Source organism: Opisthocomus hoazin, chromosome 6, assembly GCF_030867145.1.
Source record: "Opisthocomus hoazin isolate bOpiHoa1 chromosome 6, bOpiHoa1.hap1, whole genome shotgun sequence".
NCBI classification, from domain to species: domain Eukaryota; kingdom Metazoa; phylum Chordata; class Aves; order Opisthocomiformes; family Opisthocomidae; genus Opisthocomus; species Opisthocomus hoazin.
The window spans coordinates 39,292,724-39,317,550 of NC_134419.1; the positions used below are offsets into that span (position 1 = coordinate 39,292,724).

Genomic DNA, 24,827 nt, shown 5'->3' on the forward strand with positions numbered 1-24,827 from the left:
AGCTGGGAGACACCCCCTCCTCACCCCAAGCCCCTCTGCCCGCGCCCGCTTGGGCAGCCCTGAGCGATAGGTCCCCCCCCTCCCCATACCTATCAGCTGAATTGCCATGGGTACACCAGGTACTGCCCCAGCACCCCCAGCTCTGCACCCACCCCAGGGCTGGGGGACTCCCAGGGGCTGGAGTCTGGCTGGGCTGCCCAGACTGGGGGCACGCTGCCCCCCCCCCCCCGTGCTCTAGCGACGGGTGGGGAGGGACCACGAGTATCCCCCCCCCCCCCCCCCCAGCCCTGGGATGCTGCGGAGGGACCACGAGCATCCCCCCGGCCCTGGGATGCTGCGGAGGGACCACGAGCATCCCCCCGGCCCTGGGATGCTGCGGAGGGACCATGAGCACCGCCCCCCCCGAGTCCTGGGATGCTGGCTGGGGTGGAGGGGCCACGAGCATCCCCCCAGCCCCGGGATGCTGGTTGACGGGGCAGTGCCCAGCTCCTCCAGCCCTCTCTGCCGCACTGTGCCCCCCCCCAGAAATCCCGCTACGGCACCTACGCCATGCTGCTGCGCGCCAAGCTGAAGGCCGGCTCCGAGGACCTGGCAGCGTTCGAGTCCACCCTCTTCGACGCAGCGGGCGGGGAGGACGACGGCCTGAAAAAATCCCGATCCAGCCCCTCGCTCAGCGCGGAGCCCTCCGGCACGGCCACCAAGGTGAAGCGCAACGTCTCGGAGCGCGCCAGCCGCCAGCCCCCCGGCCACCCCCAGAAGTCGTAAGCCAGGGGCACCAGCCGCCCGCGCTGCAGCTCCGTTCTGCCCCCCCCTCGGCGCTGGGGTGGAGGCCACGTGCCCGCCGAGACCCCCGAAGGCGTCCGTCCGTCTGCGGGGGGGGGGTCTGTCCGGCTCCCCTGGCCACAGCCCCTCGGGCTAGTGACGGTGGCAGAGCAGGGTGGTCCCCGCTCCCTGCCCCAGTCAGACCCCGCTCCTGCCCCTCCTTGTCCTGCCCTTGGCTGCAGGACCCAGTCCCCTGCCCCGGGGAGGGGGGGACAACCCCAACCCACCCGCTGGGCTCAATTCTTCAGTGGTTTTTTTAACAACAACAACAAAAAAAAGACAAGACAAATCAGTAAAGCTCCTCCAGCTCCCTTGGGGCAGATTATAGGGGGGGGGGTCCAGCCCTGGGCTGTCCCCTCTCCTGGGGCGGGGGGAGCCAGGGCCCCGGCAGCTGGCCCCCTCCCCACCACCGCTGCGCCCTCCCCGCTTTCTTACAACTTTTAGACGGTTTTTGTGATACAGTTTTGCACTTTTTAGTACCAGACTGAGCTGACCACGGGGAGGGGTTTTTTTGGGGCTACTTTTGATGCTTTTTGGGAACTGTTAAAAAAAAAAAAAAACAAACCACCAACCCCACACCCCCAGCCATGTCCTGTAGGCACTGTGCTCTGGTGGGGAGGGGAGGGGGAGGTTTTTATATGGACTTGGGGAGACCCAGCTCCCCCCACCCCTTGGGGAGACACGGAGGGGTCAGCCGTGGGCTGGCAACACCCCTGCGCTGGGGGCTGCTGCGCTGGTGCTTCATGCCCCCCCCCCAGGCAGCCTGGACTGGCCCCTTTGCGCTGCCGGGGTGCGAGCAGCGTGCCTGGGGTGCATAAGCACTGCTGGCAGGGGATGGCGAACCCCAAAGCCGGGCTGGAGGTGGGGGTCCCCGCTGCGCCGGCACAGCCTGGAGCCCGCCTTCCTCCCCGCACTGCTTCTCCAAAGCACGGCCTGGGCTGGGGGCCACTCGTCCGGAGCCCCCCGGGAGTGCGGGGAGGGGGCCAGGGCAGCGGAAGGGCTGTGGGCAGGGGGTCTCACCTGGCTCCTTTCAGCACTGACTTTGCGAATGTGTCAAACTTTTTATTCTGCTCTTTTGAGTCTATTGCAAAAAAATTAAAAGGAAAAAAAAACAAAAAGAAAAAAAAAAAATATCCACCCTTGCCCCAGGCGGCTTGGGGGGGGAGAAAAACCTTTGTACAGCAGCTTCTCTCGGTGACTGAAGTAAAATCTGGCTCTTCGCTTCTGGCGTGCGCTGTGGTTTCTCCCCTGCTTGGGCACAGCCCCGGCACGGCGTGGTGGATGCTGCGGGGGGATGCTGCAGGGGGGCCGGCGGCTGCCGCGCTCCCAGGCAGGGCTCGGGGGGTCCGCACCCCGCCTGCTCGGGGCCAGGGCTGGGGCCAGGGCGGGCGAAGGAGAGGGACCATTAAATAAGAGCAGAGAGCGGCGGGAGCCGGCTGTCCCGTCCCCCCGAGTCCGGGCAGCTGCGCCCTGAGTCCGGAAGGCACTTGCGTGGGCTGGGGGGCCATGCGGCCCCCCGAGCGGGTGCGGGGTCTGCGGGCCCCTCAGTGCACCTGCGGCTGCTGGCTGGGGGGCCGCTCGCCCTCCGGCCCTGGCTTCAGGGCCAGCGCGGGTGCCCGCTCCTCCTCCACCGACGCGCTGCCGTAGGCACTGTCCTCCTTCAGCTCTGCAAAGCCAGCCCCGGGCATGGATGGATGGAGAGGTTAGGGGGGACGGCGGGGTTGGAGGGGATGGTAGGGTTGGAGGGTACGGAGGGGTTAGAGAGGATGGTGGGGTTGGGGGGATGGCGCGGTTGGAGGGGACGGTGGGGATGGAGGGGATGGAGGGGTTAGCAGGGATGGCGGGGTTAGGGGTATGGCAGGGTTAGGGGTATGGTGGGGTTAGATGGGACAGTGGGGTTGGGGGGTATGGTGGGGTTAGGGGGATGGCGGGGTTGGAGGAGATGGTGGGGTTGGAGGGGACGGTGGGGTTGGAGGGAATGGAGGGGACGGTGGGGTTAGAAGGGACGGTGGGGTTGGAGGGGACGGTGCGGTTGGTTAGAGGGGACGGTGGGGTTGGAGGGGACGGTGGGGATGGAGGGGATGGTGGGGACCTGTGCTCCCCGTACCTGTGCTCTGCAGCTTCTCCATCTCCTCCGTCTTGCGGAGCATCCTCACAGCCCTGCGCAGCCCCATGGAGTCCAGGGCCTCCAGCAGCCCCCCCCGGCTGCCCCCCGCCAGCTGCAGAGAGAGGGCACTGAGCGGGGGGCCGGCGGGCAGGGGGTCCTGGGGAGGGGGTCTCCGCAGCCAGGCACTGACCTCGTAGCTGCGCAGGAGGCTGGCGCTGGGCGACGGGGCGTCCTTGTAGGTCTCCACCAGGCTGCAGAGCCCCAGGCGCTTGGCCAGCTCGACCCAGTCGGCGCCACGGCAGTCCTGGTTCAGCAGCTGCTCCAGCGCCTGCAGCTCCTCGCCGGCCAGCGACAGGACCTTCCCTGCACGGGAGAGGCGCGGACGTGGTGCGCTGCCCGCACGGCCACCCTGCCCGCCGTGGGGAGGGGGCTGCTCACCTGGCCAGGGGGCTGCCGGCGGCTCCAGCTCGGGGTCTTGCTGGGTGGATTGCAGCAGGATCTCCCGCACCTGCGGGACGGACGCATGGACATGACCATCCACCAACGCACCCCACGGGAGAGCCACGCAGGAGCATCTCTGCCCCGTCCCTGCTGTGGCCCCCCGTGGGAACCCTCAGCAATGCTGGTGACACAGAACTGGGAGGAGTGGTGGATACACCACAAGGCTGTGCTGCCATCCAGCGAGACCTGGACAGGCTGGAGAGTTGGGCAGAGAGGAACCCGATGAGGTTCAGCAAGGGCAAGGGCAGGGTCCTGCACCCTGGGGAGGAACAACCCCAGGCACCAGGACAGGCTTGGGGCTGACCTGCTGGAGAGCAGCTCTGTGGAGAGGGACTAGGAGTGCTGTGGGACGACAGGGTGACCATGAGCCAGCAGCATGCCCTGGGTGCCAAGGCCAATGGGATACTGGGGTGTATTAGGAGGAGTGTGGCCAGCAGGTCAAGGGAGGTTCTCCTTCCCCTCCACACTGCCATGGTGAGGCCCCGTCTGCAGTGCTGTGTCCAGTGCTGGGCTCCCCAGTTCAAGAAAGATGAGGAGCTACTGGAGAGAGTCCAGCGGAGGGCTATGAGGATGAGGAGGGGACTCATCATCAGCCTCCTACGAGGAGAGGCTGAGGGAGCTGGGCTTGTTCAGCCTGGAGAAGAGAAGGCTGAGAGGGGACCTTAGAAATGCCTCTAAATATCTGCAGGGTGGGTGTCAGGAGGATGGGGCCAAGCTCTTTCCAGTGGTGCCCAGCGACAGGACAAGGGGCAATGGGCACAAACTGAAGCAGAGGAAGCTCCAGCTGAACACGAGGAAGAACTTCTTCCCTCTGAGGGTGACGAAGCCCTGGCCCAGGCTGCCCAGGGAGGTTGTGGAGTCTCCTTCTCTGGAGATATTCCAGCCCTGCCTGGACGCGGTGCTGTGCAGCCTGCTCTGGGTGACCCTGCTTGGGCAGCGGGTTGGGCTGGGTGACCCAGAGGTCCCTTCCAGCCCCAACCATTCTGTGAAAGGCTCCCAGGGGTTTGACCCCCCCCGTGCCGCCCACCTTCTGGCTTCGAGTCAGGTCGAGGGGCGTGTGGCAGCGTCGGCGCCTGTGTCCCTGTGCAGGGGGCTCGGCGTTGGTGCCACGCTCCACGGCCGGCTCGCCCAGCTCCATGGCCAGCTCCTGCTCATCGGGGTCGGCGTCCGTGTCGCTGCTGGTCTCTGAGGAGGACGGGCTGACGGGCTCGTCGTTCTCGCACAGCCGGTCTGCCCCTGTCAGGGAAGGGGGGTGAGTCCCCGGCAGGGCAGGGTGGTCTGGGGCGCAGGGGTGGGGAGGGGGAGCGGTGCCTTACCGGCCTTGAGGAGCAGCTTGGTGAGGGTGGGGGACCCCAGGCCGGCGGCCAAGTGCAGGGGGGTGTTTGCGGCAAAGGTCCGGCTGCTGACATCTGCTCCCAGCTATGGAGAAAGGGCGTGAGGAGGGGCTGCCCCCACCCCTGCCCTGACCAAGGGGACCCCTGACGCGGCTGCACCCCAGCCCCGGCCCACGGCCGCCAGCCCCCCGCCCCGCCGTACCTTCTTCACCAGGTGGGTGGCCATGTTGAGGTTCTCCATCTCCACGGCCAGGTGCAGCGGGGTCCTCCCGCCCTGCCTCTCCACCGCGTTGACGTCCGCTCCCTTCCTCACCAGCAAGTCCAGGCAGGCCAGGCTCTTCGCCTTCACGGCCAAGTGCACAGGCAGGAGCCCTGCGACCGGGCGAGCGGCTCAGCACCCCTCCGGCCGAGCCCGCAGCGGCCACCGCCGGGCTCTGCCCGTCGCCCCCCCGGCCCCGCTCACCGTGGAAGTTGGGCAGGCGGAGCAGGTATGGGGCAGCCGAGCCGAGGTGGGTCAGCAGCGTCCTCAGCATCTCCTCGTCGCCAGCCTGCAGCGCCAGGTGCAGCAGGGAATTGCCATAGTGGTCCAGCAGCGTCGGGTCAGCACGGGCTTGCAGCAGGAGCTGCACCACCTGGGGCTGCTTGGTGACGACTGCCAGATGCAGCGGCGTCTGCGGGACGGCAGCAGCAGCATTGTCCACGGGAGGGGCCGAGTCCCGCAGCGGCCGCCCCGCGCTCAGCCCCGCAGCCCGCTCCCAGCCGGAGCAGCATCAGGAGCAGCCCCTGGGGTCGGGATGCGGGAGCGAGCCCCCAGCAGAGGGGAACCGGCCGCCCCAGGGAACGCCGTACCTGCTGCAGGTTGTTGGCCATGTTGATGATCTGCTGGCCAGGGATGCTAACGATGACCTCGATCAGCTGCTTGACCACAGCCGTCTGCTCGTGGATAATGGCGAGGTGCAAAGGCCTGCGGCGAGAGCGCGACGGCCCCCGGCTCAGCTCCACGCTCCTCCAGGCCCTCCCACCCCACCCCGAGCCCCCCAGACGGCTCCGACAGCCGCCAAGGCCCCTGCGCTCTGCCCTCACGTGTCTCCGTTCTCGTCCTGCGACGCGGCCAGGTGCCTCTGGACCGCCAGCAGCACGCGCGGGTCGGCGGTGACTGAGTAGTCGAGCAGGGCGTGGGCGTTGCGGCGGGCCAGCGCCAGCATCCACAGCTGGCACAGCTGGGCTGGGGGGGGGGAAGCAGCACATCAGCAGCAGCATCCCCGCACCCCCCCGGGACCCCGCAAGGTCCCCGACCCGCGCCACCGCCCCTGAGCAACGTCCCCCCACCCGGCCCCCTCCTACCCTGCTTCTGCAGCTCCTTGCAGTACGCGCTCTCTGCCGGCGCCTGCCCCTCGCTCCCAGGACCCTCCGCCTTGGGGTCCTTCATCTGCACGCCCCCCTGGTAGCCCCCCACGGGGTGGGGGCCCGACGAGTAGATGCTGTTGTAGGCCAGCCCCGGCGAGTAGGGGAAGCTGAGGCTCCCGCCTGCAGAGCGAGGGAGGGGACGGGTGAGGCCCGGGGGGAGCGGGGAGACCCCAGGGCCAGGCTGCAGCCCCCCGAGCGGGGAGGGGGAAGAGGAGTCCCCACTCACCTCCTCCGGAGCTGAAGCCCCCGGCCCCCCCGCCGGCACCCCCCATGTGCGAGCCCCCGCCAAAGTGCTGGGGAAACTGAGGCAGGACTTTCTTGCGCTTCCTCTCCACTTCTTCCTTATCTGCGGGGAGAGAGGGGCGGCGGGGTGAGGGGCGGCCCCGGGGGGCTCGCCAACCTGCCTGGGGTATGGGGGGGTCTCACCTTCCGCCACGGGGTAGTAGGTGAACTGCTTGGAGTCGCTCACGTCCCCCCCCCGCTTCCGCTTCAGCTGCAGGAAGACGGTGACCGGGCGGTCGATCTTGGGCTTGTGGTAGGGGGGCGTGCGGAAGACGATGGCGTACTGCGGGCAGGACAGACGGACGTGGGGTCCCGCTCGGGGCTCCCCCGCCCCGCACGGCAGCCCCCCGCCGCCCCCCCACCTGCTTGTGTACGTCGGTGGGGGAGAAGTCCCCGAAGGCCTGCCAGCCGTTCTCGTCGTCCTCGTAGAACCGCACCTCGATGTCGTCTGGGGAGAGAAGCGGCGCTGGCACCCCGGTCCCCCCACCCCGGCCGGGCTCCGGGGACACGGACCCCCTCCCCGGGTCTCCCCGCCACAGCCCCTCCGGGAGGGAACGGCTTGTACCTTTCTGCACCTTGTCGCACAGCAAGTAGACCTCGTCCCCTCCCCGCACCGAGCCCGCCGTCTTGTCCATGCGTGAGATCTTCAGGTTGGAAGCTCCCGGCGACTCTGCGGAGCGAGAGCGGGCGCTGGGAGCCGCGGCGGCAGACCCAGCACCCCTCGCCTCCCCGCCCCGTCCCCTCCCCGCGCTCACTGCTGTCGTGGATGGGATCCGAGATGATGGGCTGGAGGGCCCGCGTGAAGTTCCCGCTGCTGTCGCAGAGGTAGGCGGAGAAGCGCAACCGCACGATGCTCAGGTCCATCACCTTCTTCAGCTCCTTCACCTCCAGCTCGATCTCACGCAGCTCCGCTTCTGCCGGGGCAGGGTGAGATGCCATCAGGCTGGGCAAGGGGACCGGGCTCCAGGTGCCCCTGCCCGTCCCCCCCCACTCCCCGGGGGCACCGAGTCCCGCCGAGCCCCCAGGCTGCCCTCACCCGTCAGCAGATGGGTCCTGTTACGCATCTTCTGCTGCTTCAGCTTCTCCTTCATGATCTCCATCATGTTCTTCTTGGTGACGTGGAGCACACCCAGGTTGCTGAACCTGGAGGAGAAGAGCGGGATCCCGCTGGGATCTGGGAGCACCGGGGCTGGGAGCAGCCGGCGCGGGTGGGAGCAGAGCAAAGCACGGAGCAGAGCCCCTCGGGTTGGGGGGGTCAGCGTGTGCGGGGCTGAGGGGGCAACCACAGGGCAGAGGAAAGGAGCCCACGCAAGAGGCGGCTGGGGAACTCCGAGCATCCTCGGGCGACCGGTCCGGAGGGGGGATGCCAGCAGGACCAGCCAGGGCTGGGTCCGTCAGAGCAGCTGCAGCAGTAGAGGGGACAGAGCTGCACCGACGACCTTGTCTCAACCCGCTCCTGGCCCCATCCAGCCCACCCAGCTCCCACAGACACTAATCCCCCTCCTCGCCAGCCCCCCGGCCCCCCAGGGAGGCAGAAGGCCGGGTCTCCCCAGCACGCACTGAGCCGTCATGTCCTTGGGTCCCACGATGGCCACGCAGTTGCCCGCCTCGTTGCACTGCTTGCCTACCAGGCTGTGGGCGTGCACGCGGGGAGGGTCGCTGTGCGTCACCAGATCCACCTCGATCCGGGCCATCCCGATGTAGTTGCAGATCTGCGGGGAGAAGGGAGGCGGGAGTCAGGCAATCCGGGGTGCGTGAAGAAGAGTGTGGCCAGCAGGTCGAGTGAGGTTCTCCTTCCCCTCTGCTCTGCCCTGGTGAGGCCCCGTCTGCAGTGCTGTGTCCAGTGCTGGGCTCCCCAGTTCAAGAAAGATGAGGAGCTACTGGAGAGAGTCCAGTGGAGGGTTACGAGGATGATGAGGGGACTGGAGCATCTCTCCTATGAGGAGAGGCTGAGGGAGCTGGGCTTGTTCAGCCTGGAGAAGAGAAGGCTGAGAGGGGACCTTAGAAATGCCTCTAAATATCTGCAGGGTGGGTGTCAGGAGAATGGGGCCAGACTCTGTTCAGTGGTGCCCAGCGACAGGACAAGGGGCAACGGGCACAAACTGAAGCAGAGGAAGCTCCAGCTGAACATGAGGAAGAACTTCTTCCCTCTGAGGGTGACGGAGCCCTGGCCCAGGCTGCCCAGGGAGGTTGTGGAGTCTCCTTCTCTGGAGATATTCCAGCCCCGCCTGGACGCGGTGCTGTGCAGCCTGCTGTGGGTGACCCTGCTTGGGCAGGGGGTTGGGCTGGGTGACCCACAGAGGGCCCTGCCAACCCTGACCATGCTCTGATTCTGTGACACAGCACCCCAGGAGCCTGCGGAACCCCCCACCCCCCACAAACCCCTGCCAGCCCTCCCCACGCCACCGCCCCTCCAGCGCCGCAGGTCGCGGCCCCATCCCCCGCCCCGGGCAGTGCTCACCTTGACGGTGGGGTAGGTCTTGCGCCCCTTCTCGCTGGACGCTCCCGGCAGCCCCCCGTGCGAAGGGCCCTCGCAGCCATACCGAAAGCGGAACCCCCTCTGCGGAGGCAAGGAGAGGGTCGGCCAAGGGTGGCCCAAACCCGACGCCAGGAGCAGCGGGTGGCAGCCACTCCTGCCCCGACCTGAGCGAGGTCCTCACCTGCTTCGGCTGCTCGATGATGACGAGGTAGGGACCGTTCACTGGAGGACACAGAGGAGAGAAGCACCGGGTAGCCGGCGGGAAGCACGGGACAACCCAAGCGCGTGCTCCCAGCAGGGACACGCTGGAGGCATGGGGACCCCTCCCGTCCCACGGGGCTGCTCAGGGCCCCCAGCCCCCCGGCCGGGAGCGGCGGTCCGAGCGGCAGGGCCGGAGGATGCTGTGGCCAGACCCTGGGGTCCTGTTGCAGCCCAGCCTCCTGTCCCCGAGCAAACATCCCCGCGCCGGTGGCACGGGGCAGGGATTCCCGGCCAGCCCGCGGCGGGGCCAGCGGGGACACGGCCCTGCTGCTGCTGGGAACCACCGGGCGGGGACCCCCGGGGGGCCCTTACCCGTCTGCATCGGGGGCTCCTTCGGCTCCATGATGTGGGGTCTGAAGCCGAAGTCTTCGCAGTCCATCCCGTCCAGGCACTGGGCGACGGGAGGGAAGAGGAACGGGGTGAGGGTGTTGGGGCCGGGACCCTCGGCCGCCCCAGGGGGCTGCCACAGCCCCCACCTCCCACCCTGGGGGTGGGGGGAGGTCTGGCACAGACCCCCATTGCCCACCTTGGGGAGGGGGGGCAGGCACAGATCCCCTGACCCTCCCCAGGAAGAGGGGTGGGGAGGTGCGGACCCCTCACTGCCCACCCCTGGGGGCACCAGCAGACCCCCCCCCATTGCCCGCCCTGGGGGCAGACACAGACCCCCATCTCCTGCCCTGGAGGTGGACACAGACTCCCCCACCTCCTGTCAGGGGGGCAACGGCAGACCCCCCATGTCCCACCCTGGGGGCAGACACAGATCCTCTTTGCCCACCCTGGGGCACCTGCTGAGCCCCCACTGCCCACCCTGGGGGTGGACACAGACCACCCTGCCTCCTGCCACAGGGGCACCTGCAGACCCCCCACACCTCCCACCCTGCGGGTCCACACAGACCCCCCACCTCCCACCCTGGGGCACCTGCAGAGCCCTCATTGCCCACTCTGGGGGAGGACACAGACCCCTGCCACCCACACCAGGGGTGGATGTAGACCCCCATCTCCCGCCCTGGGGGCACCAGCAGACCCCCTCTGCCCACTCTGGGGGCACACACAGACCCCTCCTATTGCCCACCCTGGGGGCAGACACAGACCATCCCACCCCGGGGGGCACCTGAAGACCCCCCCACCTCCCACCCTGGGGGCAGACATAGACCCCCATCTCCCACCCTGAAGGCACCTGCAGAGCCCCTGCTGCCCACCCTGGGGGTGGACACAGACCTCCTTTGCCCACCCCGGGGACGCCTGCAGAGCCCCCATGTCCCACCCTGAGGGCAGACACAAACCCTCTTTGCCCACCCTGGGGCACCTGCAGACCCCCTACTGCCCACCCTGGGGATGGACACGGCCCCCCTTTGCCCACGCCGGTGGCACCCACAGAGCCCCCACTGCCCACCCTGGGGGCAGACACAGACCCCTATCTCCCACCCTGGGGGCAGACACAGACCCTCTTTGCCCACCCTGGGGCACCCGCAGAGCCCCCGCTGCCCACTCCGGGGCCGGACACAGACCCCCACCTCCCGCCCCGGGGACACCCGCAGCCCCCCCCGCACCCCACGCGTGGGTCGGGCACTGCTCCCCCGCCCCGCACTCACGGTCTGGAACTGCTCGTCCATGTCGGCGCGGGGCCGGCCGGCGGCCTGCGGGGAGGGCGCGGGGTGAGCGGGGCCCGGCGGCGGCGGAAGGCCCCGCCGCTCCGGAAAGTCCCCAGAAACCCCGCCGAGCCGGGAAATGACGGGACCGCGCGTCACCGCCCCGCCCCGCCCGGCCCGACCCGCAGCGGCACCCGCACCGACCCGACCCGCACCGACCCGGCCGGCCCGACCGACCCGCACCGGCACCCGCACCGGCACCCGCACCGACCCGACCCGCACCGGGGCCCCGCACGGCTCGGCCTGGGGCGGCGGGACCGGCCGTCTCCCCGCAGCCGAGGAGTTTCGGGCTCCGGGGACCCCCAGCTCCCCCCCCCGGGGGGGCCCCGTCGAGCGGCCATCGCTCCTCTTCCCGCCCAGCCCGAAACCGCCGGGAGCCGGGCCCCGAGCCCCCAATTCCCCCCCCGAGGCCCCAGCTCCCACCCCGCACCCCCACCTCCCCATCCCGCACCCCCAGCTCCACCCCCCAAGCCCCCAGCTCCCATCCCGAGCCCCCAGCTCCCCCCCCAAGCCCCCAGCTCCCCCCCCAAGCCCCCAGCTCCCATTCTGCACCCTCAGCTCTCCCCCCGAGCCCCCAGCTCCCACCCCGCACCCCCAGCTCCCCAACCCCAGCCCCCAGCTCCCCACCCCGCACCCCCAGCTCCCCCCCCCAAGCCCCCAGCTCCCACCCCGCACCCCCAGCTCCCCCCCCCCCGAGCCCCCAGCTCCCCAACCCCAGCTCCCAGCTCCCCCCCCCTGCACCATCACACCATGGCCACTCACCTCCAACACGGGGCTATCGTCCCCAACACCCCCCCGGACCACAAGCGCTGGCCCCGCGTCTCCCCCCGGCCCGGGACACTCCGCAGACCAACGCAGGCACCCAACGGGGTGCTTCCAACCCCAACGATTCCGTGATCCCGTTCCCTCCTTGCCACTGGGAAGCATCCGGTCCCGCAGACCCCGAGCCCCCCCGCAGACCCCCGCCGCCATGCTCCGGCTCACCGGGGAGGAAGAGGGTGGTCTCAGCAAGCTGTCGAGCCCCAGCATGGCTCGGCTGCCACGGCCGGGGGTCCCGCCGGGGTCGAGGTCGGCCTGACGGCGGGAAGCCGCCGGAGACTTCTCGCAAAGGGTCCGGATCAGAGCAGAGCCTCCAGGCGCGCGCTCTTCCTCCACATTTCTTCTCACTGAGCGATGGAAAGAAAAGAGAAAGCCAAAAAAACCCCGAATCCGACTCCGCGGTGCCCTCACACCGTGAATTTCTGAATTAGTGGCTGCTGCAGGTCCCGCTCGGGGGATTTTGGGTGTGTGGGAGAAAGGGGGAAGCAAGGGGATTGTTCAACCCGTGCGTGACTCATGTTCTTCAGAAGCTGAAAGGAGCCTTCTCGAGGAGATTTTCCAGCTGCTCAGGTCCCCCGGAGGGGCTGCCCTGTGGCCCCAAGGCTTCCCCCGTGCCCGGCCGAGCTCCGCGGCCCCTGCCCAGCCCGCCGGCGGGGTGCAGCCCAGGGCCGGGGTCTGGGGGACCCGCGGGGGTGCGAGGAGGGTGAGGGTGGAGATCTGGCACCGCCAAGCGAGGTGGGACCTTCCTCTGGGTGTTCTGGGGGGGTTCCCCAAGCCCGGGAGCGCGGACGCAGCCCCAGCCCGGCCTGTGGGAAGGGATCCCGCCAGCCATCCCGCCCCGGCAGCCGCACCCCACCACCTCGTCCCCGGCACAGGCTTCCCAGAGAGGTGACGAGGGGACAAACACCCTTCCTCCACGCGCTGGGGATGGCCACCTTGAGCCCTGCCCCGCGATGCCGGAGAGGAGTGGGCTGTGCCCCCCGCGCGGAGCAGCTCCCCTTCCCCGCGCCATCAGCCCCGTCCCCTCGAGAGGGGTTTTCACAGCTTCCACTTGTTGCAGCACGCGGCGTGACTAAGGGACATCACGGGGTCGTGCCCGCATATCCGCGGCCCCGGCTCGCTCGCCGGCGACCTTGCGCAGCACGCGCTGGAGCAAGCCCACCTCGGGCGTCGAGCAGAGCTGCGACGTCGTGCCATCGCCCGCTCTTTCGTCCCCGGAAGACCACCCTCAGGCACCCTGCGACCCGCTCTCGAGGTAAGTCCTGCTGCCTCCTCCGCCCAGCAGCCGTGCCCTCCAGGCCCCCAGAACTGCCCCGGGAGCGGGGCACGCTGGGCTCTCAGCCCCCGCACACCCCGGAAGGGGACGTGTCTCCTCCTCCTGCCGTCGGCATCCCCCGCTCCGTGGTACCCCGCGCGTCTGGCCGGGACGCTGGCACCCGGACCCCCCTTTGCTGGGCTAATTCCTCCCTATCTGCAGACCTCCCTCGAGCGTGACCCGGTGGTGCCGGCGCTGCGTTCCGAGACCCTTCTGCAAACCGAGTCCGTGACCTGCGAGCATGGCAGAGAGAAACCCCCTCGCCCTGAAAGCTGCCGAGGCGTCCCCTCCCCGGCACATCTCTCTGCACCAAACGCCTTTGCTCCCACCGCGGCTACCAGGGTGGTTTTGGCAAGCCCCAGCCACCCACGGATCTTCTGGTTTACTCCTCTGGGGCCCGTACGGGAGCTGCTCTGCCGTCGTGTTATGAACCATCAGCTCCACGCAGCCGCGTAGCTGCGCGCCCTCAGAAAACCCCTCTCAGCACCGGCCGGGCGCCCGCCGTCTCTCACCCTCCGCGGTTTCCCCTCCGCCTGCGGTATCACCACCGTCTCAGCGTCCACGGCCCCTCTGGGGCAGAACCAGCTGGGCCTGGGGGCGCAGACCCCCTCCGTCGGGGCAGGCAGCAGCCAGCCCAGCTCACCGGGCGCGGAGGGAAAGCCGCGGGACAGGGCACGATTTACCGGCAAGACGGAAAATAAGCAACGTCCTCACTAGCAGGGCAACGCGTCCCGGCACCCGCGCTGGGACTGGCTTTCTCCTCCCCGCGCCAAGACAGCGGGTCTCTCTCCAGCCTGCATCGTCCCAACATCTCTGCTCGCAGCTGGCCCCAGAGCTGGATGAGGGGCAGCCAGGGACCGGCACAGCGGCCGTGGGGAGCGGGAGGCCGGGGGCTGCCCGGGGCTGGCCGCTGCAGACCCTCGGCGGGGACGGGTGGCCCTGGCACTGAATCTTTAAACCTCTCGCCCAGTTTGTCTCCCTTTCCCCTGGGAATCTGGATACGTCCGCACCCATCACCCCAGCGCGCGTGGTGAGGGCCGAGGAGCTCGGATCGGGCAGAGCGCAGGAGGCTGCTGCACACGACGGCCAGCCGGGCTCAGCACCCCCCACGGCTCAGCGTCCCCCGGGCTCGGTGTCCACCGGGCTGGGCATTCCTGGGGTTCAGCATTCCCGGGGGAAAGCATCCCTAGGGGTCAGCATCCCCCAGTCTCAGCATCCCCCAGCCGCATCCCCCGGGCTCAGCATCCCCTGGCCACATCCTCCAGTGCTCAGCATCCCAGGGCTCAGCATCCCCCAGCCGCAGCATCCCCCCGCTGCGTCCCCGGGTATCAGCATCCCCCGGGCTCAGCATTCCCCGGGGCTCAGCACCCCCCAGCCCAGCATCCCCCGGCCACAGCATCCCCTGGCCACATCCCTGGGTGTCAGCATCCCGCGGGCTCAGCATCCCCAGGGGCCAGCATCCCCCAGACACACCTTCCCCAGGGCTCAGCATCCCTGGGGCTCAGCACCCCCCAGCCCAGCATCCCCCGGGTTCAGCACCCCCCAGGGCTCAGCATCCCCCAGCCACACCTTCCCCCGGGGCTCAGCACCCCCGGGGCTCAGCATCCCCCGGGGCTCAGCATCCCCTGGGCTCAGCATCCCCCGGGGCTCAGTATCCCTGGGGATCAGCATCCCCCAGCCCAGCATCCCCCCGGCCGCAGCATCCCCCAGGGCTCAGCATCCTCCGGTCACATCCCCGGGGCTCAGCATCCCCCAGCCGCACCTTCCCCCGGGACTCAGCACCCCCGGGGCTCAGCACCCCCCGGCCGCACCTTCCCCCGGGCTCAGCATCCCGGGGCTCAGCATCCCGGGGCTCAGCACCCCCGGCCGGCGCTGGTCCCCCGTGCCTCGGCCCAGGCTGGTGCCCGCGGCCCCGCAGGCTGTCGGCTCGGACGCTCAGCCCGCTCCCGGGGGCACCGGCCCCCCGGGCAGCCCCCCCGCCCCGGGCCGCCCGTTACCTCCAGCCCCGGCCGCGGCGCGCTCGCCGCGCTCCGGCCGCGGCCCCGGGAAAGTCCCGGCCCGGCCCCGCCTCCCGGGGCTTCCCGGGCCGGCCCCGCCCCGGCGGGGAGCGCGGCGGGGGACGGGGGGCCGCGGCGGGGCCAGGGGACCCCGCGGGGTGGGGGCTGCGGGCCCGAGGGCACCGCGGCTGTGCCGCCAGCCGACCCTCGGGACGGGGGATCCGGGCTCACGGCTGGCCCCCGAGACCCCCAGGGCCCGCCAGATCCCGAGACCCCCAGGGACCCTCCGCCCCCGAGACCCCCAGGGCTCTCCAGACCCCGAGACCCCCAGGGCCCTTCGCCCCCAAACCTTTCAAACCCTGAGATCCCCCAGGGCCCTTCACCCCCTGAGACCCCCAGGGCCCTCCAAACCCCAACACCCCCAGGACCCTCCAAACCCTGAGACCCCCAGGACTCTCCAAACCCCAAGACCCCCAGGACCCGCCAAACCCTGAGACCCCCGGGACCCTTCACCCCCTGAGACCCTTTGCCCCCCACCCCTTTGGACCCTGGCCCCGCAGCCGGTCCCCAGCCCCGTCCAGTGCAGTGGGGACGGACCGTCCGCCTCGCCTTTGGCCGATTTTCCCTTTTATTAATGTAAATTGACCGTTCTCTCTCTGTATTTTTTTTTTTTAAACATATATTAGATATAAAAGTCAGAAATGCTCCTCTTCGAACTACATGTACTGGTGGGTTCGTAGGCCGGTTTCGGAAAGGGGGGCAAACCAAGCCCACCCCGATCAACGCGCACAGCAGCAGCAAATGCCCCTCTCCAGGGACAAGGGAAAATTTTATATATATATATGTGTAAATATATATATATATGTAAATCTATACATACACGCACACCTACAGGCACACAGACACGCTCACCCCCCTCTACGCTGCCCCTCAGCCACCGCAGCCCCCCGCCCCGGCCATCCCAGGCTGGGGCTCAGCGTGAGGGGCCGGGGAAGCCCCCGTAGAGCGGTTTGGGGGTCCCCGCAGAAGGGGCTGGGGGCTCCCGCGGCTCCGACAGACTGTGCTGATGCTCCGACAGACTGTGCTGATCCTCCGAAAGCCGAAAAAACAGGGGAAAGGCCCCGAGCTGGGGGGGCCGGCAGGGTCCCACGGGGCTGCTGATGTCACCCAGCAGCAGCGCAAGGCACGACCCCCCCGCCGGCATGAGGGCAGGGAGACCCCCCCCTGCTGCCATCCTCACCGGGGGGGGCCGGTGCTGCGAGGGTGGGAAAAGGCACTTTGGGTTTCAGCTGCTCCGACGCAGTGGCAGCGGCCAGCTGGACCCCCCCCAGGCGAGCCCCCCACCCCCCTGCATCCCTCTGCCTGATCGCCCCCAACTCAGACGGGGGGGGGGGCTCAGGGGCAGATCCCGGCTCTGCCAGCACCGGGCTGGCACCCCGCACCCCCGCAGGACCCCCAAACCCTGCGGGGAGGGAGGGGGCCGCTGCTGGAGGACCCTTGCCACAGCTCCCACCGAGGGGGTTACCGCACACCCACGCGCGCCCACACACACACACGCGTGCACACACACGCACCCGGGACCTCGCAGACGTTCGTGCGGGGGGAGTCACCGGCAGAGCCCGGTCCGGGGGTCCCCGCCGGCAGCCCCGCGCGGGGGTCAGGCCATGGCCAGGCCCTCCGCACGGCCGTGGGGGTGGGCCACGCCGCTCTCGCCTTTGTAGCTTTTGGGGGCCCGGCTGGCTTTCAGCAGGACCAGGAAGGTGTCCGTGGAGATGGCCCCGAACTCGAAGGCGAAGGTGCCGTAGAAGACCAGGACGTCAATGATGAAGACCCACTCGCACAGGGCGGCCACGTGCTGCAGCACGAAGCTCTCCTGGATGAAGAACACCCCGCCTGCGGGCATCCCCGTCAAGGAAAGCGCGGCTCGCCCCGTCCCACCCGCAGAGCTCCAGCCCCCTCCCCGCGCCGTCCCCACCACGGCTCGCTGCTGTCCCACCACCAGCCCGGCGCCCACAGAGCAGCATGGCCACCGCAGACGGCCGCTGGCTCCTTGTCCTTGCATGCCCTTCCCAGCCCCCCACCAGCCTGCCGCGGTGATGGAGTGGGACCCTGGCCACGTCCCGGGGCTGCCAGCACCCCCAGCTCCTCCTCGCCCTGGCCAGAGCCCCCCGGGGACGCCGGGCACCGCAGCCTTCCTCCCCTTCCAGCCCAACAACCACCTTCCCCGGTTTATCCCCAACCTCAGCCTCAAACAAGCCAGGCGCTTGGTGGTCCCCGGGACCACCCTTCCAGCCCCTTGGGACCACCCTGCCAGCCCGGGCTGGCACCGCACACGGCTCTTTCGTGCCCCACTTCGGCCATGCCGGTCACTCAGATGGACTTTGCATTGCCGAGGGCCTGGCGTGCCTTTTCCTCATTAAAACAGACAATTAACGGGCCCTGCCGCTCTGCAAGGCGTGGGGCTGGAGCCCACGGCGGTGGCCGGGCTGCGGCAGCCGGGGCAGGGCTGGCTCGGGGCACCCTAAAGAGATGCCCCCCAGCACCCCCGCCCCAGCTCAGCCCCTCTGCCTGCCCAGCCCGGCCCCCAGCGCTGCTCCCTCAGCCCACTCCCACGGCGAGCTGCCTGGCCTCAGCCCCCCTCCCGGTCCAAGGCACGGGGGCGCAGGCTGCGTGCCCCCCTGGCAGGACCACCGCTTGCCAGCCCGTCCCGCATCTCCCCCCTGCACCCTGCCAAAGGATACTGAAGACGAGGGTGACGAAGGCCAGGGCGGTGAGGATGCTTCGCAAGTGGCCGGTCCAGCACTGCCCGCGGGTCTTGGCCACGCGGTAGGTGAGGACGGACTGGAGGAGCAGGAACAGCATGCTGGTGGGGAAGGCCACCCCCGCCCCAATGTAGTGCAGCACCTTGGCGTGATCCACCTGCGGAGGAGCGGCCGTCGGCACGCCGGGACCCCCCCAGCGCGGCTCTGCGCCGGCGGGGTGGGCTGGTGGCCGGGCAGGGGGGCAGGCAGCTCGCCCTGTGCCCGAACTCCCGCCCGAAGAGCGGGTGCGGACCCACCGGCATCTCAAAGCGCTTCTGTTTCCTCCATCCGCTGGGTGGTCGCTCTGCAGCCCCCCGGGCCAACGGCCCTGCCGTGCCCGAGGGTCCGGGGCGGGGGGTGCACTCTGCCCTGGGCATCACTGCGGCCACCCGCATCCCTCCCGGGGGTCCTGGCCCTGCCGTCCGCGTTCGTTGGCGTCGCCCCCCGAGCGGCGAACACCCACGGGGGTCCCTGCCCACACGGGGCCACGCACCCGCAGAGGGGACGGACCGTGCCGGGGGTCTCCGCTAACGGTTAAGCCAAACCGGGCGGCTTAATCCAGACCCAAAATTGCGGGTGCGCACGCCGCGGGGGGTCCCAGAGACGGACCACCGCCCCGAAGCCCACACCGCCAAGCCCCCTCCCCGCCCCGGGGCGCCCTGGAGACCCCGTACCTGGAAGTTGCCCACCATGGTGAGGCCGGCAGCGCAGACCCAGCCGGCGGCCAGCCCCAGGGTGTTGAGCAGCGAGGGGCCGAGGCGCTCCAGGAGGTGGGCGTACCGCAGCAGCCCCACCAGCATCACTGCGGGGGGAGACACAGCCCCGTCGTCGCACGCCGCCGCCTGCGGACCCCCCGGCCGGGGCGGGTGGGCTCCACGGGGCTCCCCGGAGCAGGCACTTACCCATGAAGGAGCCCAGGCTGCAGATGAGGCTGAAGAAGCAGCTCTCGGGAGGCAGGGTGCCGCACTTGCTGCGGGGACAAGGCGCGGGGAGCCCTCAGCCGGGGGGCTCCGGGGGGCACGGCCCCGCGCTCCCACCCGTGGGTGCTCACCTGACGAGGGGGATGTGGTCCAGCGTGCAGCAGGAGTCGGGGCTGTCCACGTCGCAGGACTGGTTGTAATTCCTGCGGGGAGCAAAGGGACGGGCTGGGAGAGCTGCACCGCTGCCCGGGACCCCCCCCGCTCCCCCAACCCCGGGGACGTGCCCGCTGCGCCCCGGTGCCAAGCTACTCAGGGGTCCCCTGCAAGCATCACACCCAGGGTACCGGGCCACCTGCCCGAGCCCCTGCCTGAGAGGGAGAGCCCGCAGCGGGGCAGGGGGCTGCAGGGGGGTGCTGGGCTCGGGGGGGGGTCCTCGCAGCCCCGCGCCACAGCGGGAGCCGCCCCAGGACACACAGCCCCGGGTGGGACTGGGCACGAAGCCACCAACAGCTCCGGGCTCGCATGGCCGGGAACGCCGAGCGGAGCGGGAAACGGCCCCCGCGGCCACCAGCACCCCTGGGCTGTGCCCCCCACCCCGGGAGGGGAGAGCAGGAGCTGCTGGGGCGACACAGCAGCAGCAGGCCCCACGGCTGCCCTGGGTAGCCCAGCACGCCGGCCGGGTGACCCCTGGGGTCCTCAGCAGCCCGCAGCCCCCCCGAGCCCTGGGAGGGTCTCCTGCGGCCGCAGACCCCGGGGACCCAGAGCTCTTCTCACCCTGAGACCCCTCCCTGTGCCACAGCGGCCGCCTGGACCCCATCCCGGGGGGCTACGTGCCCCCTCGCCCCCCAGCTCCACCCTCGCAGCGCGATCTGGGGACCCCCTTTGCTGCAGCATCACGCCTGCCCGGCACGGCTGAGCAGGACCCCCTCCCCGCCCCGCAACCGGGGACCCTGGAGCGCTGCGCCCCGAAGGGTCCCCCCAGAGACCCCCAGCCCCACGGTGGGACCAGGACCGGGGCTGGGACCGGGGGGGCCAGTGCTGCCCAGCACGGCTGAGCAGGACCCCCTCCCTGCCCCGCAGCCGGGGAGCCTGGAGTGCTGCACCCCAAAGGGGCCCACGGAGACCCCCAGCCCCACGGCGGGACCAGGGCCGGGACTGGGGGGTCTCCAGGCCCCTCCGGCCGCTCAGCAAGCGCCGGGTTCAGAAAGGCCTTTTTGGAGCGGGCTGGGCTGGGCTGGGCGCTGGAGTTTTTTTGGTCTCCTCCTTCGCTGGTGGCTTTGTTTTCCAGGCCAAACCCCAGCGAGGCAGGGAGCCCCACGGCCTCCTCACGGGCTGCTCTCGGGGCCATGTTTGGCTTGGGAGGGGTTTTTTTATGATTATTTTGTTTAAAGCGAGCAGCCCGCGGCCGGGAAGCGTCGCTCCGCATTGCGGGCTGGCCGCGCGGCCCAGACAGCCCCGCACACGCGTTCTTCCCAGGGCAGCGGCAGCCATCAGGCAGGAAATGGCAGCGGGGGGTTTTTTTTTTTCTCTCCCCCCTTCTCCTTCAAACACTCCAGCAAGGATTAAACTAACATGGATTTTTCTGGGCAGAGTCCTAAGGAGACACAACAAGCCAAAAGCCCTGCAGAAGGCATTGCCAAGAGAGCAAACATGGGTTTTTTTTTTCCGCTGCCTCGCCTCTCCTGCGCCTCATCCCCCATCCCGGGGTGCCGCCGGCCGCCCCCTTCCCCTGGCACCGCCAGATTTAGCCTCGAGCACGCGAGTTCCAGCTTTTCCATGGAGACACACGGCCCTCTGTAACTCCCTGACCGCTTATTTTCATACTTTCCCCGCGCCGTGTTGTTTTTCAATGGCCTCCTTCTCCCCGCCCGGCTGGCAGCGGGGCTGGACCCTGCGCCGGAGCGGCCGCAACCGTGGCGAGCCTGGCCCGGGGAGCCCGCTTCGTCCCCGGCATCCTTTGCCAACGCCGGGCCTGGCCCATCCCGAACCTCCACTCCCAAAAGCCGCTTGTGGGGCCGGACAGGAGACACGAGCCCTGCGGCGACTGCGCCCCGTCGCTGTCATGACCGCGTCTCCCGGGGGGAAGGCGGCTCTGTGCCCCCCGCTCGATGCTCCCACCCCTCCTGCCATCGCGGCCCCCTCCCCAGGCCAGCCTGGCCCCGACCCCCCCTTCCAGCACGATGATGGCGCAGGGGGGGTCTCGGCTTCCCAGTGCTCTGGCACGGCACAGCACGGCTCAAGCGAGGGGGACCTGCCACTAGCGGGGGCTTCAACCGAGCCGGTCCTTGGCGAAGGGCCCCCGCCGCCTCCCCAGCCCTTACCAGTTGTGGACGGGACAGATGTGGTTGTTGGAGAGCGCCATGGCGTACCTGGGGGGGAGAAGGACAGGGATTACCGCAGCCGCCCGCATCCCTGCATCCCCGCAGCATCCCCGCATCCCTGCATCCCCAGAGCATCCCCGCATCCCCACATCCCTGCAGCATCCCTGCATCCCCGTGCCCCCACATCCCTGCATCCCCACAGCATGCCCGCATCCCCACATCCCCACATCCCCACATCCGTGCATCCCCGCAGCATCCCCGCATCCCCGCATCCCGGCTGCGGGCCCCTGGCCCAGTGGCAGGAGCGGGGCGTGCGAGCCCTCGCTGCGGGCCAGGGGCACCTCTCGGCTTTACAAAGCAGGAAGAACAGCAAGTGCCCGAGCCCAGCCCACGCTCCGGGGGTGTCCCGCTGCCGGAACCACGTCCCCCAGCCCAGTACCCCCATCCCTGCCGCAAGCCGCCTCCCTTCCCCACCGCGCGGCCGAGCTCTGCGGCACCAGGGCTCCGCACCAGCCGTGCAGGGCCCGGCCCCGCAGCCAGAACCAGCGTGGCAACGCAGGCGTCGTGCCGGCCGGGCGCTGCGGGCGATGGGCTCCGTGGAGCGCTCCGCTGCCGAGCCAGCGTCCCATGGGGTCACGGCACGCAGCCCGTTCGGCTCCCGGGGGGCTCGGCCCCGGGGACCCCGGCCGGCGGGGAGCCCTCCCGGGCCGCGTTCGAACCACCGCCGCCGGCCGCCGTAAACAGCGCGGGTTAAAAATAGGCCCCGACACCAGTAAGCAAACACCTCTCCGGGCCGAGCTGGGCGCGCAGCAGGACGAGCCCAGCAGAGAGGCACCGGGGCAAGGAGCGGGGGGACCAAGGGCCAGCGCTGCCCAGCGCAAGGGCCACCCAGCAAGAGCATCGCCCCCCCCCGCAGACCCCTCACCCAGCCGTTTCCCAGCACAGGTCCCCCCAAGCGCCCAGTCCCCGCCGCAGCCCCCTGTGCCCCCCTGGGAGGGGGGAATCAGCCAGGAGAGGAACCCAGAGGCCCACCAGGGCAGCTCTGGCTGTGAGGACCACGAGCAGCACCCCAGACCCACGCTGCTCCGGGCTGGGGAGGGACCTGTCCCCCCAGGGTCACCCACAGGAGACAGCCAGGGCTTTGAGAGGTGTCCAGGGGCAGGGCTGGGAGCACGAGCTCCCCACGCCAGGGTCAGCTTTCGGCTCTGTCGGGAGGGAGGGCAGGGGACACTGGGGGGGGGGCTCTGGGGGCACCCGGGTGGCACGGGATGCGTTGGCTCCATGCCTCGCCCCGCAGTGGAGGACGGGTGCCTGTGTGCTGGTGACAGCGCTGGCACTGCAGGGCCCGGGCCGGTGGCACCGCTCCCGAGGCCATTCCCCTGCCGCACAAGCGTCGGCCGCGCTCGCGCCGGGACAGGACACGCGACGCCGTGTTGTGTCCAGGGTGTGAGGCCAGTGCCATGGCGGGGGACACCATGACCGACCAGGGTGGCCGTGGGGGGACAGGGTGGCTGTGGGGGGACAGAATGACCACACAGGGTGGCCATGAGGAGACAGGGTGGCTGTGGGGGACATCGTGCCCATGCAGGGTGGCTGTGGGGGGACAGGGTGGCTGTGGGGGGACACCACGATCATGCAGGGTGGCCATGGGGGGACAGGGTGGCTGTAGGGGGACACTATGACCATGCAGGGTGGCCATGAGGAGACAGGGTGGCTGTGGGGGACACTGTGCCCATGCAGGGTGGCTGTGGGGAGACAGGGTGGCTGTGGGGGGACACCACGATCATGCAGGGTGGCCATGTGGGGACAGGGTGGCTGTGGGGGGACAGAATGACCACACAGGGTGGCCATGAGGAGACAGGGTGGCTGTGGGGGACATCGTGCCCATGCAGGGTGGCTGTGGGGGGACAGGGTGGCTGTGAGGGGACACCACGATCATGCAGGGTGGCCATGGGGGGACAGGGTGGCTGTGGGGGGACAGAATGACCACACAGGGTGGCCATGAGGAGACAGGGTGGCTGTGGGGGACATCGTGCCTATGCAGGGTGGCTGTGGGGGGACAGGGTGGCTGTGGGGGGACACCACGATCATGCAGGGTGGCCATGGGGGGACAGGGTGGCTGTGGGGGGGACACTGTGACCAAGCAGGGTGGTTGTGGGGGGGACACTGTGACCACGCAGGGTGGCTGTGGGGGGACAGGGTGGCTGTGCAGGGTGGCCATGGGGTGACAGGGTGACCATGCAGGGCGGCCGCGGGGGTATGGCGAGGCTCGGGAGCGACAGAGCGCGCAGCAGCAGCAGCCCCCCGAGCCCCTCCGCCCCGCAGCCCCCTGCCCCGCAGCCCCCCGAGCGCCCCGGCCCACGGCCCCCCCAGCCCGCGGGCACTCACACGATCCACATGCCGGTGATGGTGAAGGCGGGCAGCGTCAGCGGCAGGATCCCCCAGGCCGGCATCCTGGGGCCGGGCATGCCCCGCCGGGCCAGGGCAGCCTCCCCGCGGCCGCCCGCCACGGGGCCGGGGGCGAGGCGAGCCGGGACAGCCCCGCCCCGCCCCGCCCGGCCCGGCCCGGCCCGGCCCGGCCCCGCCCGCGGGCAGCGCGCGCCCCTCTGGGCGGGAAGGGCCGGCCCGGGAGGCAGCGGGAGGGGGCGGGGCCCGGACGCCACGTGGCGGCGGCGCGGCCGGGGGGGGGGGGGGGGAGGGGGGCAGAGCTGCGGGGGGGCCTGGGGAAGAGAAGGCTGAGGGGGGACCTTACAGACACCCATAAATATCTGCAGGGTGGGTGTCAGGAGGACGGGGCCAGACTCTGTTCAGTGGTGCCCAGCGACAGGACAAGGGGCAACGGGCACAAACTGAAGCAGAGGAAGCTCCAGCTGAACACGAGGAAGAACTTCTTCCCTCTGAGGGTGACACAGCCCTGGCCCAGGCTGCCCAGGGAGGTTGTGGAGTCTGCTTCTCTGGAGATATTCCAGCCCCGCCTGGACGCGGTGCTGTGCAGCCTGCTCTGGGTGACCCTGCTTCGGCAGATGACCCACAGAGGTCCCTTCCATGATTCTGTACAGCCATCGGGCACAGGAGACCTTGCTCAGTCCCCTCTTCTTCCTCGGGGGAAGAGGGCGGGCGAGGGCACAGCCTTCCCTCCAGCTCCTGCACCCTCGCCCAGCAGCTCCCGACCCGGCCACCCCAACCTCTCCTTTCCCAGACCCTTTCTGGGAATGGCTCACCTAGGGATGAAGCTCAGCAGCCACCCATCCGCCCAGAGGAACGGTCCTTCTTCCAGCGTGGAGAACTTGAGGGAGCACAAGGCCACAGCAGCCCCCTGTCCTGTCAGTAACTGGGCAAGGACCCACACTGCTGTGAGCCTGCGTCCGCGCGTCCCAAACCATCCGGCGAAGGAAGGGTTGGAACAGCCCTCCGGCCATGGAGCAGCCGGTGCTGAGGGCAGAGCTGCGGCTGCCCACCGCCTCGACGGGACAGAATCACAGAATCTCTTCTCCAGGCTGAACAAGCCCAGCTCCCTCAGTCTCTCCTCGCAGGAGAGATGCTCCAGTCCCCTCATCATCCTCGTAGCCCTCCACTGGACTCTCTCCAGTAGCTCCTCATCTTTCTTGAACTGGGGAGCCCAGCGCTGGACAGAGTACTCCAGATGAGGCCTCACCAGGGCAGAGTAGAGGGGGAGGAGAACCTCCCTCGACCTGCTCGCCACACTCCTCTTGATGCACCCCAGGATCCCATTGGCCTTCTTGGCACCCAGGGCACACTGCTGGCTCATGGTCACCCTGTCGTCCCCCAGCACTCCCAGTCCCTCTCCGCAG

At 69.8% G+C, this 24,827-nt stretch overlaps 3 protein-coding genes across 5 annotated transcripts in view; 1 reads left to right on the forward strand and 2 right to left on the reverse strand.

Annotated features, from left to right (window-relative positions):
• PSD (pleckstrin and Sec7 domain containing) overlaps nt 1-2,042 on the forward strand; it is a 46,512-nt gene extending 44,470 nt beyond the window's left edge. For both annotated transcript variants that reach the window (XM_075422762.1, XM_075422764.1), the window contains one exon: nt 526-2,042. In XM_075422762.1, coding sequence (XP_075278877.1) covers nt 526-765 — 240 coding nt within the window. In that variant the 3' untranslated portion in view covers nt 766-2,042. The remainder of the gene's footprint in view (nt 1-525) is intronic.
• Nucleotides 1,733-11,929, reverse strand: NFKB2 (nuclear factor kappa B subunit 2). Of its 2 annotated transcripts, XM_075422766.1 has the most exons (23): nt 11,827-11,927; nt 10,786-10,830; nt 9,506-9,584; nt 9,114-9,154; nt 8,915-9,013; nt 8,014-8,165; nt 7,490-7,596; nt 7,209-7,367; nt 7,019-7,123; nt 6,816-6,901; nt 6,598-6,736; nt 6,398-6,517; nt 6,109-6,291; nt 5,848-5,989; nt 5,614-5,728; nt 5,228-5,435; nt 4,967-5,136; nt 4,747-4,849; nt 4,458-4,666; nt 3,368-3,437; nt 3,120-3,292; nt 2,930-3,041; nt 1,733-2,488 (listed from the first exon to the last, which is right to left on the reverse strand). In XM_075422766.1, exons 1-23 carry the CDS (start codon nt 11,869-11,871, stop codon nt 2,367-2,369), a joined length of 2,784 nt encoding a protein of 927 aa, XP_075278881.1. In that variant the 5' UTR covers nt 11,872-11,927; the 3' UTR covers nt 1,733-2,366. The 2 variants fall into 2 exon arrangements, with proteins under 2 accessions (XP_075278881.1, XP_075278880.1); XM_075422765.1 differs by having other exon boundaries at nt 3,120-3,437; nt 11,827-11,929.
• A 3,713-nt stretch (nt 11,930-15,642) lies between these two features.
• Nucleotides 15,643-23,522, reverse strand: TMEM150A (transmembrane protein 150A). Its single transcript, XM_075424153.1, has 7 exons — nt 23,404-23,522; nt 21,016-21,063; nt 18,826-18,897; nt 18,677-18,744; nt 18,449-18,576; nt 17,715-17,892; nt 15,643-16,866 (listed from the first exon to the last, which is right to left on the reverse strand). The coding sequence occupies exons 1-7, from the start codon at nt 23,481-23,483 to the stop codon at nt 16,631-16,633; spliced, it is 810 nt and encodes a 269-aa protein (XP_075280268.1). The 5' UTR covers nt 23,484-23,522; the 3' UTR covers nt 15,643-16,630.
• Between the last annotated feature and the right edge of the window lie 1,305 nt (nt 23,523-24,827).

Bases quoted from the DNA above. Each gene is read 5' to 3' on its own strand.
- TMEM150A (XM_075424153.1), bottom strand. From the start codon at position 23,483: ATGCCCGGCCCCAGGATGCCGGCCTGGGGGATCCTGCCGCTGACGCTG. The intron at 21,064-23,403 runs GTGAGTGCCCGC...TCTCCCCCCCAG, and splicing joins ATCACCGGCATGTGGATCGT to GTACGCCATGGCGCTCTCCA. The intron at 18,577-18,676 runs GTAAGTGCCTGC...CTCCCCCCGCAG, and splicing joins CAGCCTGGGCTCCTTCATGG to TGATGCTGGTGGGGCTGCTG.
- NFKB2 (XM_075422765.1), bottom strand. From the start codon at position 11,871: ATGCTGGGGCTCGACAGCTTGCTGAGACCACCCTCTTCCTCCCCG. The intron at 9,014-9,113 runs GTGAGGACCTCG...TTGCCTCCGCAG, and splicing joins TCATCGAGCAGCCGAAGCAG to AGGGGGTTCCGCTTTCGGTA. The intron at 8,166-8,914 runs GTGAGCACTGCC...TTCTCCCCGCAG, and splicing joins AGACCTACCCCACCGTCAAG to ATCTGCAACTACATCGGGAT.